A 15,163-nucleotide genomic window follows, 5' to 3' on the forward strand; every position below is an offset into this window, starting at 1 on the left:
CAATAAACTGAATTAAAAAAATGCACCAAAAATCCAACCGCTGTCTTTTCCCTTACTATCAAGACCCTTAGTTTTTCTATTTTAACAATGGCTAAGAGGGTTCTGTTAAATTATGAGAAACTTCTTCTTTTTTTTTTTTTTTTGGTAATTGTCTCCCTTGCAGCTTCTCCACCACCAAAAGTTTCAGTTGTTTTTAAATAATATAATATATGTCATACAGGTGAGAAATTTGAATTAACTTGATCAAATGTGAGCATATCAGGATTACAACAGCAACAAGTAATGTTCCAATTATTCAATCATAAATCAATTATAAAGAATTTAAAAATATAATTTTAAGAGTTGATCAAAGAAATGGAACTAAGAACTCAGAGATTTGACTTGATTGGAAACTTTTCAATAAATTAACAATGAAATTATTTAAATTAATCCCATGCATAATTTATTATTGTTCTTTGATTGTGATCTTTTATCATTCTGAAGATTTTGTTTTATTACCGTATACCTACAATGTAGAGTGAATATGAAGAATTATTCCGCCAAATATACATAATACCGTTCATGAATAAAATAAACTTATGTGGAAGTGAAATACAATCGAGTCCTTAACAACGATCAGAGAGTTACGAGGACAGCTCTGTTTCGACTAACTGATGTAGAAATATTCAATAAACACTATTTTTTTTATTTGACTGTATTATGATATTTAATGGTAATTGAATAAATTTTCTAGAGTTGAATATAAAGAATCACTCTTCAAGATTACGTACACATTTTTTGTCATCTGGAAGAGATAAGGGATTTGATAGCCACAGTTTTTGTGATAAATAAGTACACACACAAAAGAACAATATCATTCACTTTATTGAAACAAAACAAACCACATTCAATTTATCTTATCATAAAAAAAACCAGATTATTAGTTTTCAACGAATTAATTTTTGTCAATTTTAAAAGAAACGAGTGAGAATGAAGGAACTTCATAGAACATCATCCTTTTTTGATGTTTACAATACTTTTTGTAACTCAAATTTGTATTCTCAAGGCATGGAGCTGTGATCCTGGATGGTATAAGAATAAAGATGGATGCTATAGTATATCCATGGAGCGACTATCATGGAATCGTGCATATGACGAGTGCAGTTTAAAAGGAGGAACAATCCTGGGCGCCTCTCATCTCAAATCCTTTGAAAGCACTTTTCCTTTCCACAATGTATCAAGAATACATTTCAACGTTGAGTACTCAAATTTTTTTGGAAGGTTTTATGAATCGGATAAGGAAATTACCCATGAGGAGAGCATGTAAAGTCCTAAATTTAAGTCTCCCCTGTGATTCTTTAAATTCGTTTCTCAGGGATTTAATCAGTCAAGGGATAGACTTTAATCTGTTTAACTAAAATAACATATTACAGAACATGGAAACCTGGATATCCCCAAGATTTGAAGAACAAAGCATGCACAAGTTTTGATGAAGAGGGATTCATTGTCAATATTGATTGCTCCCTGGATCTTTTGACAAGTGTTTGTGTTAAACAGTTGACATTGATGCAAGGTAAAGGATCTCTTATAGCAATTTCGTTTCTTACATTTTATGGTATCACTTCTTTCCAGATTCCACAGGATTACGTGAGCAGGGTAAGTTCATCACATAAACCCGTGTTTCCCAACCTTTGTTACCCTTGTGCACAAAAATGTATCGTCAAAGGCTCCACGAGATATCACATACATAAAACATTTAGTTCAACATATTAAGAAAATATTGCTCTGCAGTGACGAAAAGTTTGGGAATCACTCATTTAAAAGAACACAAAGATCTCAAATACAACTTTCCTTTCCTCTCTTTTTTTTTCAATAGAGCTATGTCCGAAGGATTTTGTTCACCATGAGCACAATTGTTACTTCTTTTCGGAAGAAAGGAAAACTAATAGCGATGCCATTAATAGTTGTGAACCAATGGCTCCTGAGGGAGCCACCCTACTTATAATTCGAAATCAAAATCAAAATAATTTTATAAATGGTAATCGAGATTATAGTTGGATCGATTCTTGGACTGAATTTCTTAATGGTATTTTTTAACCTTTCTCCTCTTTTCAGTGGGGATAAATAAAGAATATAACTTTTAAATGGCTAACACTGTGCTTAAAATACATTTCTGTCGTATATTTTGTATTTTTTCACGCTCAAAAGAGGGTCCAGAAAGTAAGAAAAAATACTGATTAGGAGTCTTGACCGATCCAACACTAATTTGTATCTATGAGCGTGATTTTAGTTCGTTACGTACCCTAAATATTCTAGGGTATTCGAAGGGTAAAAAAATATGGATTGGATTGAGACATCTTGATGGGAATGGGACTTATGGATGGCCAGATGGAAGCCTTTTGAAGAAGGAGGATTTCATAAATTGGGGTGAAGGGGAGCCATCATCCCCAAGCAACGACAAGGAAGCATGTGCAGAGAATTTAGATACGCAATGGAACGATTGCAGTTGTGGTAATACGATACCATTTGCATGTCAAGCAGAAGAGTGTAAGAGGATATATGTATAATAATCCCCAGGTCTAAGGTTTTTTGTTTCTTTTCTTACTTTTTAACTAGATCATAAGCCAACTGCTAATTGCGATTTTGAGGATGGACTCTCATGGGTGGAGGAAAAGAGTAGTGGGATGTGTTATACAGTGATAAGCCGAGAACAAAGCTGGAGTAATGCCGCTGCATCGTGTGTAAAGCTAGGAGACTCTGCAAATTTAGTCTCCATAGGAACACCACAACAAGACAAATTCATCAGAGGGAAACTTAGAGCTCAAAATAGAAAGGGTACGTATTGGATTGGAATGAAAAAACTGGAGGATAAAATTTTTTGGAGTGACTTATCCCCGGTTTCATATTTTAATTGGAAAACGCTGCCAGAGAACGGATGTTCCAAAACCTCCCTTGATGACGATCATTGGATTTTTGATGAGTGTGAAACAGCAAAGTATCCAAGTATTTGTCAACGAAGGGGGAAAAATTATATTCAAAAGCCTGAGCCAGTTAAAAGTAAGGATAATAAATTGGAATAAACCAAGGAACGCACACTCTTCCTTTCTTTTAACCACCCAAGAGCTATAATTTTTCTTTGAACTATTAATAAAAAGGTTTTACAAAATAGTGTAATAATTGTCTGAGGGACATTACTCACCATGTATTTATTGTCAGCTATCGATTTTCTTCCTCTTCCTTGCTATGATCGAGACTAGTTTCATAGTTGGGAAGAATTGGCTAATTGCAACCAACTTTTTTTTCTCTCTTTCTTTTGACGAAAATCTTGGGGAATACAATCAAGGTAAGGACGGGTATTCTACTCTAAATCAAGAGATTTACAAAAATTGTATGAAAAATTAATAAGATTAAAGGATTATATATATTATTATTTTAATTTTGGTTAAAATTATCACTTTTTTTTTCTTTTTTCAATATTCGAAAAATTAAATTCCTAATAGTATTTTTTTTTTTTTAATTCAAATTTTCTAGAAAAAATCCCCAGCTGTTTATAAAACATTTCGAAAATCGATAACTGCTCACAAAAAACACATTTAAGAAAAAAAATATTAAATTAAATTAAATGTTATAGTAAAACGGAAAATTCTTTAATTTAGGGGAGGGCTCTACGCCCTGTGAATTCCCTTGACATTTGTTTTTCTTCAATTCTTTCTTTTATTTCGGGACTATCCTATGAATTGAAAAATTGCATTATTTGTTGCAAAAAAGGAAGATAAAAAGTTTGCAGTTCCATGAACAAACTAAGAATATCAACTTGTGTCTCAAACTAACTTAAATATATATGTAGATGATTGCCCTGATGGATGGAAAAGATTTGGAATCCATTGTTTCTACTTTTCAAAGGAAAAAAAGAATTATAAAGGTGCTCTGGATTTTTGTAAGCACTCTGTTAAGGGAGGAAATTTGGCGATAATCAGAACCTCACGTCTAAATGATTTCCTCTATGGTAATAGTATGATTTAAAATTTAAGTATTAATTATAGTTTACTGTTGGAGACCTCTCTTCTTCACTGCCCCCCAGTGATTGTTTTATGTCTTTTTTTTAGGGGGGTTAAGTAGACTTAAATATAAGTAGTCTAACTAAAAATTAAAAATCACAAAAAAAATAATAAAAATGTTTCAATAAATAAGTTATTCTATAATTCAATTCATATCAAAATTCCTCAAACTGCACCAGATAGAGCCATATGTCCTTTTTTGGGTGGCTCCAAGTTTTCAACTCTCATATTGTTATTTGATAGGGAGCATTGAAAGTGATTCTTATATCGGATTAAATGATATCGAAACTGAAGGGGATTTTGTTTGGGAAGACGGATCTTCCTTACATGGGAATGCCTTTAAGTTTTGGGGAATTGGAGAGCCAAATGACAATGACCATAAAGAAAATTGTATTGAATATAGGTTCCAACATCGATGGAATGATGTTGACTGTGAATTAAAAAGAGCGTTCATTTGTCAAGTTGAGTACAGTAAGTCTGGATACTATTCTCAAGTAATTAACATTCCCATTTTACCCTTACTTCCAAGGTATTTGTCCCGCTTCGTCAACTGTTCTAAATCAGCATTGTTTATACACAGACTACGAACCAAAAACCTGCAATGAAGCTGAAAAGATATGTCAAAATACACTACATCATGGCCATCTTGCGAGTATCCATGACTGGGGTGTAAATGATTTCCTTAAGAAATCTATTAAAAAATACGATGAAAACTTCTGGATTGGTCTCAAAAAATCGGCTGGAGTATCTGATTTCGCCCATTGGTTGGATGGAACAAGTATTGACTTTAACAACTATTTGCCGGGTGAAGTAATTGAAGAAGTAGAAGTATGCGAACTAATTGCCGCTGACGGTCTTTGGTATCCGGAACCATCGGATGGAAAACATGGATTCGCTTGTTCTCATAAACCAAGTTATTGATTTCATTCTCAGTCTCTATGAGTATTGTACAGAATATTGTTTTCCTTGATTTCAGAGTATTACATGGGGTGTCGTAGTGGATGGGTCAAATCTGATAGTTCATGCTATTTACTGGTCTTGGAGAAACTCTCATTTCAGAAGGCAGAGGGAAAATGCAAGGACAGGGGAGGCAATTTAGCCATTATTGATGATAAAGCGGAACTTGATTTCATCGAGGCAATGTATCCCTATGAAAGTTGTATGAACAAAAAATAACTTTAACATTTATATGTAAATATGTGGCTTGTCAACACAAAAACGAGCTTTAAAATTGGATCTGGACTACATTTCTATTCTTTGTCCATTTCTATCAACAAATTATTGTTATTCAACCTTTGGGAATTGCCAGGAGTTGACCTTCAATCCCAATGAAAGAATTAGAAATTGATTGATTCCATTTGAAACAGCTAGATAAAGTTTCATTCATTAAATTAAGGATGTAAACTATAGCTAAAATTCTTGGGTATTCCAAATCAACTCCGAAATTTGAACACAAAGCCTAATAAATGTTGGACTGTGTGTACATATTTATATATAAGTCTGTTTTTGATGTTATAACATATGGAATCCAAAAGTGTCCAACAGTTCAGCCTTCAATTTACAAGTAAACGTATAAAATAACCCAAGAATGGTCCAATGATATTTTTTGGGCTTTCGTGTTCATTAAGAGGTTTCTCTCTCTTCCTCTTCTCTTTTCCCCCTTTGTCTTTGTACGTCCTTCTCTCTGTCTCCTTTCTTCTACCTTCATTCTTTGTTTATATCCCCTTATATTCATCCCTGAAACGTGGGCACTCCCTGTTAGCATGATATAAAACAATTTATTGAATATTTCTCCTTTTTTTTAATGTTATTCGAGATTGATTTTATGTTAACTTACCATTTATGTAATTTCGTTGAACTTCCACTCCATTCGTTCCTCCACAGGTGGAGATTTCAACTCTTGTAATGAAAATTTTTGGATTGGATTAAGTTCCAGGAAGAAAAGGGCATATTTTGAGTGGATTGATGGATCTGAGATGAGGATTCATAATTGGGATGGACTTTTCATTTCTAGTCCAATTGAGAAAGCTATGTGTGTATGGGCGCATCAAAACAGACGATGGGAAACTGTGTCATGTGACTCAGCGGCTTTTTATTTATGTGAGAGTCCTCAAATGATTTCTGAAGTTGTACCTCCTTCAAGCAGTGGATGTAAAGAGGTATTATCATTTTGGTAGAGCTGAAAAAAATACTACAAAATAGTGTTAAGTGCAAAATAACTTAGCAAGTTTTAATTCACAATCTTCATAACTCAATCACTTACACAATAGCTGTATTGCTTAAGCATTGCCAGTAGGTTCTACAATAAGCAAAAAATGTCATTATTACCTAATATAAGATTTATACTTATGACTTAATTTAGCCAAATTTATTCATATAAATAATAACATGACCAATATATATATACATATTAAATAAACGGCAAGGGATCAACAAGAAAATCCATTCCTGTTCTTTTGGAAACAGAGCATAAGTATAGATAGAAAAACTTGTTATTTATCAAAGAACAAAAAATATGAAATAGGTATGACGTATCACAAAGGAGAAGAGGGAATCAACAGCTGACAAAAAATGCAATGGGTATTTATGTGTTAACGACGTATCGACGTGCATTGCTATTTCATAATTTGGAATAATGAATAAGTTATCCTACTAAAGTTATGCTCCGTTTCCAAAGGGACAGGATTACAATTTCTGGTTGATCCCTTGTCATATATACAATATTTTGGTTATCTTATTATTTCTGGAAAGATGTTTGTGCAGGGCAAAAGAAACAAACCACTATTCAGTATTTTTTTTTACAACTTTAGTCATTGTCTTCCATTTTAGTTGAATTAATAAGTGCATTTTCTATATTTATTTAGTCACAAATGGCTTTTATGCACAATTGCTACACACTATTCCATCGTTTATCAAAATTCTCAGAGGCTCGGGAGTTTTGTTCCACTCAACACTCCAAGCTCCTTACAATCACCACGCGGTAAAATAAATTTTACATTATCTAACCATCGAATTAACCTATATAATAACTTATATAGAGAGGTCCAAAATCGAATGGTATCCTACATTGTAGGAATCGAGGGAAGCATTCACATAGATTTACAATACTATCCAGACGAAAAAAAGTGGAGTTGGGGCGATGGAACCATTTTTGAGTTTGCAAATTGGAAGGCTGATGAACCTAATATCAATATTGAGGATGAAGAAGGAATATGTGCTGTGATCATCACTGAAGGACGACATTTAGGTGAATGGAAGGCTATTGGTTGTAGTGAAAAGAGGGATTTTATTTGTGAAGAACCTCGAAAGGGTTATACAGAGTCCCCTCCAATCACAACGACGATCACGACTCTGAGTCCTGAATTTAAATGCCCTGAAAATTTTGATCTCATATCCAATCGTTGCTTTTATTCTTCACTTCAACATGGGGCAGAATTGAAAGATTTCTATGAAGCAGATGCGGATTGTAAAAAATATGGAGCTAGGCTTGCTTATTTTGAGAGTCTGGAAGAGCAAAATGAAGTAATTGGGTAAAGAAAAATAGCAATAGTAATAAAAAAATATACCCTTAATCCTGTGCAAAATGTTTTGGCGTTGGCAAGTTGAACAATGTCTTTTTTCAATTATATTAGCACTACTTTATAATTCATGTGGAGATAACATCCAAGTATAGTGCGTTTCCATGTGACTTCAGCACATTTTTGAGGCCATAACGTTTTTTTTTGTTTGTTTTTTTTCATTAAGAAGAAGGGAAATTACTGAACTACTGCCATTTAGTGCCCTTATTTAGGACTCAAAACTGCAGTTCCGTTCAGTCTCGATCCGGTCCAGTTCAGTCCAGCATATCAGTCTTAAAAATTATAAAGTTTCGTCTTTGATTATGCCTCTCAACTGTTTATCTTCTTTTCTTTTTTTGTCAGTTCTAATACTGTAAGTCTGACAACATAACTAACAAGGGAATATTTTTTTAAACACCAAAAATAGACTAGTATTGTCAACTAAATATAATTTATACTTTCCCCTAGAACGTTTCCGTCTCGAATGTACATAGGCCTCCGATACGTTCCTTTTTTGGATCGTTTTCTTTGGATGGAGCCAGGCATTACATTCGGAGCGTATGAGGATTGGGATCCGGGAGAATTGGATTTGTCATACTCTAAATATTGTGTATATTTTACTTATTATTGGACCCTCACTAAATGTTCAAATAAACGCAATTATCTCTGTTCCATGAAACCGAGTAAAGAGCCATTTACGACTAAGACGCCTCCAACTAAGATACCCGAAACACCTTGTCATCCCGATTCAAAGGATGGTTGGTTCGTTATTGCAGAACATGATACTTCATCCTGTTATAAAATCAGCCAACTAAATTCCACAAAAACATGGGTTGAAGCTAGACAGGCATGCTTGAATGAGAAAGGTGATCTTGCCTCCTTGCACAGCTATGAAATAAATGACTACCTCTGGTATAAAATGGAGAATCTTAAATCATACGCCAAAGTATGGATAGGTTTAAATAATTTATATCCGGACAAAGTTCATCGATGGTCGGATGGATCTGTGATAGACTTCAGTAACTGGGCAGAAGGAGAACCAAATGATTATCTAGGAATGGAAGGATGTGCAGAGATGTATGTTGAACAACTTGGAGTATGGAATGATATGCATTGTAGAAATGAAAATCACTATATCTGTAAAAAACCCAGGTATGGAACATATCCAACCCAAAATCCAACACCCCCCTCCACAAGGTCATTGTGAGAAAGGTGTTCCAGAATTTGAGGGGCATTGCTACAGGATATCAGAGGATTACTTCCAAAGTTGGGAGGAGTCCATCCAGAAATGCAGGGAGAAGCATCAATCAGAACTTTTGAGTATTCATAGTGAGAGAGAAATGGCTTTCCTGGTTAGCAAAATATTTCCACTGATTAATGCACATTCCATTTGGAGTGGCGGATCCGATAAAATTAATAAAGATAAATTTGCATGGGCGGATCAATCAGAGTTCAATTATGCAAACTGGGACAGGGATGAGCCAAATGGGGATACATATTTTTGGGTGAGAAATAATTAATTACTGAGAAAAATAATAGATTAGTTATTATTTGTACATTTGATCTTGAAATTTAGGATACAAGTTGTATCCAAATGGAAAATAATGATGACTTCAATTTGGGTCATTGGAGTGTAGTTTCATGTTTTCGTGTTATGGGGTCAATATGCAAGTCTTTGGTGAACCCATCAGTGACTGAATTCACATATAAACTCCCTGTATGTGATAAAAACCCAGAGTTTGTAAGTTACAACAATGATTGCTACCTTTACGTCAGTGAGCCTAAAAATTGGTTTGAAGCAAAACAGTACTGTGACTCCAAGAAATCAACCTTAGTATCTATTCACAGCATAAGGCAAAATTCTTTTTTATTATCTGAGTCTTTGTCAGATGTTTGGATGGGTCTATCAAATACGGATGTGAGTGTCTTGTTGTGTTATTTGCACCCAATTAATTAAAACCTGAATAACTATTTATTATAGAAAAAACATCCAGATCTTTTGATCTGGGATGATGACTCCTTTTATGATTATCATCGATTCGAAGAGGGAACAATCCTTTCTCATAATACCCCTAATTGTGTTTACATGAATTCTTCATCCTCAGCATGGAGATTAAGCTCATGTGACGTCCAAAGACACTTCATGTGTCAAATCCAAGAGTCAGGTATCCTTTAATAACTTCTTTATATTTATCATCCAGTTTTTTAAAAGGGTCGACTAGATCCCCCCGCCCCCAGCTGCGTTTTAAGTGATTATTTCTAGACCAATTTGTACCAATATTTTGCTAGTTACAATGATTTTAAACTGCTGACTGAAATATTATAGTTTCAAAATACTGTAAAATGGTATTTTACAGTCTCACTCTCAGGTCTGAATTTCTTAGATCAACTGTCGTTTATGTGCTCATGAATATCTTAAGTACTTATAGAAGCACATCAACTGAGTAATACATAATAACTCAGTCATATAAGTTACGTCCATACTCACAGAAAATTAATTTTTTTGAAAAAAAAAAAAATTCAAATAAATGTTTTTGCTCTGCTGAATAATTTGTTACAATAACAAAAACAAGTCCTAATAAAAAGAAAAGTTTATTCAGGGTGCAACAGCCGGTCCAGCCCAATCCCTGAGGACGCCTTTGATGATGTAATCAAATGTTCATCCTTAAAATCGATCTATAACGAATTATTAATGTGGCTGATTCAAAACTAATTAATTTAAATGACAGAATTAGATTGGTCTAACAAAAATGTAGATATAGCATTTCCATACAAAAACTACTATTTTCTTTTACCTAAAAATTTAGTTCAACCTAAAGGAGGCTGCCCAGAGGTTACAGGTTGGATGAAGGGTCCTATGGAGCATTGTTTTAACATACCTGAAAAGGATTACAATATTCAATTTGAATATGCAAACAAGGAGTGTAAAAACCTTCAAGGAGTCCTGGCCGGCATACATTCTCACAGCGATAATCAATGGCTGTTAAAAAATATTCCTAAAAATAAGCAAAAGGAAGAACATTGGTTTGGAGCCTATAAAGCGGGTGTAGAGACGGGTATTAACTATAAATTAGACATTATTTCTAAGAATTTTTATTGAAATTTTTAAAATTAGATTCGTCGTTCCATTGGATTGACTTAGAGCCTTCTTTGGGTGGCTACGTCAATTGGGACTCTTCCAATCGAAATAATATGACGGGTTATGGTGCATTTAATGGTACTTCAGGAAAATGGAGGTTAATTTCGGATGATACACAATTACGAAGTTTTTTGTGTAGTGCTCGAAAAGGTATGTATTACAGGAACATAGTAAGCATTCTATGTCTTGTGGTTCCCACGCTACTATATAAACCCTGAATGCGATATCATCCATTGGTTGCAATAAATGTAAATTTTGTCAGAAACTTTTCAATTCGTCACATTTCGACCCGTCTTATTCAAGTTTCCCATAAAAAAGGATTTATTTTTGTTTCAGTCAGGCGAAACATTCAAAAAGTGATTTCTTAGCTTAATATTAAGGGTGCTACGAAATTAGTTTTTGCGATAATGAGAGAGTTAGGATGGAGAAGGAGTTTATCGGTAGTGCCAAAAAACATAGGTGTATTGCCTTCCCACACTTTTTTAGACAAAGTGGGATATTTCTGTAATAAAATTGTAAAATTGCATAACTATGACGTCACTTTGATATAATCCGCCTCTCCTCCTTGCAAATATTTTCTGGACCTTGCTCCACACATTGTTATAGGATTTTTTATTCGCTTCAAACTTTTTTTTATAAAACAAGAAGAAGAAACTAAGAATCAGTAGGTATTCTTTTATGTAGCAAATTCATTCATGGAGACGTGATCAGAATTTTTTTGAGGGAGAGGCAGTTGAGCTTTTTTTCAAATTTTGATCGATAAGTGTAGGACCATTTTTATAAATTCAAAATTTGACATATAATTTTTTTTTATAGAAAACAACAAACTTATTTTTTTTCATTTTCGATTTAAAAATCTACAGAAGAGATCTAAATTTGAACGAAAAAGAAGTATAAAACTGTAATACTTCTCTACAAAATTTATATTACTAAAAATGATGCGAGTCAAAAGATGAACATATTTTAAATCATCAGAATTCAAGGGGATATTTTATAGCCGCTGAAATGTTGGTGGTCTTTTTCATCATAGTAGTATCTACAATATTCCTAAGTCATTCTACTCAACTTTGGGGTTATTTTTCACTTAAAGGTAGTGAATTGTTCAGAGCTGAACAACAGGTAATTTGAGTTCAACTAATCAACGTCCAGAACACTAATAAGGGGAATAACTAAAAAAATTAACTCTGACAAATAAAATTCATACTTTTTTAGTGGTGAGCTATAAATAATATCGTGCAAAATAATATCCCTTTTATAAAAATTCCTATGGTGGTTGAAGCATGACCTACCGGGTATATAAAAAAATGAAAGTGGTCATCCTGAAAAGTGGAAGAATGTTTAGGAGCAGAGCATCTTTACCTCTCATGTAAGCCTACTCTAAATCAAACAAGGGCTTAGAATAATAACTAATTCTGATAGTTAGGTTTTTTTTTTTTTTTTTTTTTTTTTGTTGTCAAATTGAAGAATGAATTTTCTTTTCTTTTACTAAGGTGGCGAATTTCTGGCCCTGGCCAATGTCCTTTCGTCCTTACCAAACTCCCACTTTCTTGATATTGGGATTTTATGTGTCATCAAGAGGAAGGACTGTGTTCCCTTCCAGGTGATATACTTGGAATTGAGAGAATATCATATCTAAGATAAAGGTCGATGTTGTTTCTCAATTCCATCTTGAGTCTAACAAGGACTTACAATTATTACTCTGCACAAATCCTTAAAGTTAATCTCCGTCTTTTACGAAAACTTCATTTTCTACTACATTAAATTATATTCAAACCCTGATTAAAAATTTTGGTGTTCTCATAAAAGACAGAGAGAGGATTATCTGTTGGAGTTGCAAGTCCTTGTTGGACTCAAAACAGAATTTGGAAATTGGCATGATAGTAAGTAAGTCTTGCCAATGTGCTTGTTTATTTCCTTCTCTCCCTCCTACATTGTAACAGCTTATCCTAATTGATCTAAGTAATGTCACGACAGCAAAATGAAAAAATAAATGAATTATACTCTTCAGAAAGCCAACTAGGAAACAAATATCTTATGAGTTAAGTTCATATTTTAAACAACGTTTGAGAACCTCAGTCAACTCTGCTCTTACAGTGAAATACAACATTCTAAAACAGTAATTTAGTGTAAGATTCATATTGCATATCAATAATATTTCAAGTACTAACTACCATACAAATTTTGAGCTCTCTCAGTAGGAAAGAGAATCAATTTATGGTATTTTAGCGATGCATTAAATACATTTTAACGATTTTTTTTTTTTTTTTTTTATAGAATACGTATTCAATTTCATTTTTAATTTAGAGTTTTCTAGCTTTTTTCTAATGTCATCTTTATCTTATTTTACTAGTTGTACCAACATCACCTCCAAAACCCTCAACAACAACGACCACTACTACTCTTGATCCCAGTGACGACAATTCAAATACAAGTACTTTACATATGTTCAATAACAATATAAATCTTTGAATATTAATTTTCATATTATGATATTTTAAACAGAATTACATTCTGGAGGGATTGCCGGGATCGTAATTGGAATAATTTTAGGTATGGTCCTGGTTATTGGAGTCATTTACGTAGCTTTGCGTCCAAAGTTCCCAAATATTCCACTTTTATTTCGAAGATCATCACCAAAACTTCAAAAAAATGTTGCATTTGACAATATGACATATTCAACTAGTAAGGAATTAACCCGTTCTTCCGTTCATATCTGAAAAATTTTCGTACAAAACGCTGATTAGGATCAAGGGTGTCTGCAAGTTTATATTTCGGGAGGAGGGCTTAGTTTTTGAAATTTTTTTGAAAAAAAAATTAAAATCCCTCAGCTGTTCAAAAAAAAAAAAATTGACAGAAAAGTAGTGCAAAAACCTACAGCTACTTACAAAAAATCAAAAAGTATATTTCAGATAAAAATTTTAACAATCCAGAGCTGTTCAAAAAAGCATTCAAGAGCTCCCAATTGTTCAAGAAAATGAAAACATATGTTTTAAACATAAGATTTGTTAGAGAAGAATTTAAAAAATTCATTAAATTCGCTCTAGTTAATTAAATAATTATTAAATTCATTGTTATTAACAAAAAATAATAATTTTTTCCAAAAAAAAATTAAATAATTGAACGAAATATTAAATTTTCTTGCAAAAAAAGCAAGAATTCCTTTACTTGGGAAAGATACAGCCCGTCCAACCCACCCCTGCGGACACCCTTGAGAATAAAAAGGAATCTCCGTGCGGTTGAACAATAATAAAAAGAGCGAAGAAAGGAACGACTGATGCTCTAAAATCAACCGACAGCATGAACGGGCCTTAAATTATCCTAAATGCCCCAGCCTATTTTTTATATTTATTGAATTCCTTTGTTTTGATTAGGCTCGGAAAGTGTGGTAACGAGTATCAGTGAAAATATGACCAATGAATGATGCCTAAATCTCTCCTATATCTAGAGTTGTCATCTTGAAATGGTCAACATCAATTTATTAGAAATAATATATAATTTTTTTGTAAAATCATTATAATTTGTATTTATAATAGAATAGCATAAATTATTGAATGTTACATTATTATATTCAAGCATTTTTTGTTTATTGCATTCATTATTTAATTAACATTTGTTCTTCTAAATGTATTTAAAATAAAAATAAATATGATTGCCTCTCAAAAATAAATCATTCAAATAAAATCATAAGAGTATACTATTTTTTGGTTTATTATAATAAAGTTTTATATAATTCTGGTAATTGAAAACCTTCAACTGCAATAGGTTAAGCCTTTCTTTAAAAAATCAAATTTCTAGAACATAATTACGGTTCAGTCATATTTGGACGTGAAATAACTATATGGATCTTCTTCTTTCTACAAGATTTTTTTTTTCACCAGGAAGGTCTTTCGTTTTTTTAATGCTTTAAATACACACATACGACACAAATTTTATTTATATATATGCAATATCTTGATTTGCATTTATTACTATTATTATTATTTAAAAGAAAAAAAAACATTGTCATCAAGTCATCAAATAGGAAGTTTTTTCTTCTTCTAGTCTTTTTATTATCTATGCTTCTAAGAAATTATGCAAACCAGTGTAGAATAGGAATGTTAAAAGAAGTGAACCCAAAATAAACATGGTAATTACAATGTTACTCTAATTTTAGTTCATCAGTATCAGATAATCTATGTCAAGTCACGAGCTATATTAATATTTCTTCTACAGAGAAAACATTTCAAAACTGAAATAAAAAAGTTTGTGATGAAAAACTTGCGTAGATAAAATTTTTAAACTTGCAATTGCTACAAACATTACCTTTAACATTTTACAAGAAGTCAATAATAAAAAAGTAGCAAAAGTAACGTTTAGATGTGAAAGTTAGGAGTCATCTATTTGTCAAAGGAACTATAATATATAGAATCTAAATCTTTAATAGATAATTA

General features: G+C 32.7%; 1 protein-coding gene across 1 annotated transcript; it reads left to right on the forward strand.

Moving 5' to 3' along the window:
* Positions 1 to 935: 935 nt before the first annotated feature.
* Positions 936 to 14,425, forward strand: LOC121115483 (macrophage mannose receptor 1-like). Its single transcript, XM_071893970.1, has 21 exons — positions 936 to 1,302; positions 1,413 to 1,552; positions 1,612 to 1,635; positions 1,856 to 2,017; positions 2,296 to 2,526; positions 2,596 to 3,036; positions 3,827 to 3,985; positions 4,281 to 4,508; positions 4,567 to 4,950; positions 5,014 to 5,196; positions 5,922 to 6,196; positions 6,902 to 7,017; positions 7,076 to 7,567; positions 8,063 to 9,099; positions 9,171 to 9,512; positions 9,576 to 9,759; positions 10,402 to 10,650; positions 10,710 to 10,883; positions 13,084 to 13,164; positions 13,236 to 13,415; positions 14,105 to 14,425. The coding sequence occupies exons 1-14, from the start codon at positions 1,004 to 1,006 to the stop codon at positions 8,799 to 8,801; spliced, it is 3,873 nt and encodes a 1,290-aa protein (XP_071750071.1). The 5' UTR covers positions 936 to 1,003; the 3' UTR covers positions 8,802 to 9,099; positions 9,171 to 9,512; positions 9,576 to 9,759; positions 10,402 to 10,650; positions 10,710 to 10,883; positions 13,084 to 13,164; positions 13,236 to 13,415; positions 14,105 to 14,425.
* Positions 14,426 to 15,163: the final 738 nt, after the last annotated feature.

Source organism: Lepeophtheirus salmonis, unplaced genomic scaffold (genome assembly GCF_016086655.4).
Source record: "Lepeophtheirus salmonis unplaced genomic scaffold, UVic_Lsal_1.4 unplaced_contig_789_pilon, whole genome shotgun sequence".
Lineage (NCBI taxonomy): Eukaryota > Metazoa > Arthropoda > Copepoda > Siphonostomatoida > Caligidae > Lepeophtheirus > Lepeophtheirus salmonis.

What these genes read in the sequence shown, in the direction of transcription:
- LOC121115483 (XM_071893970.1), top strand. Translation starts at nt 1,004, where the DNA reads ATGTTTACAATACTTTTTGTAACTCAAATTTGTATTCTCAAGGCATGG. An exon ending in TCTAAATGATTTCCTCTATG is followed by an intron (nt 3,986 to 4,280) that starts GTAATAGTATGA and finishes GTTATTTGATAG; the next exon opens with GGAGCATTGAAAGTGATTCT. An exon ending in CGCTTGTTCTCATAAACCAA is followed by an intron (nt 4,951 to 5,013) that starts GTTATTGATTTC and finishes CCTTGATTTCAG; the next exon opens with AGTATTACATGGGGTGTCGT.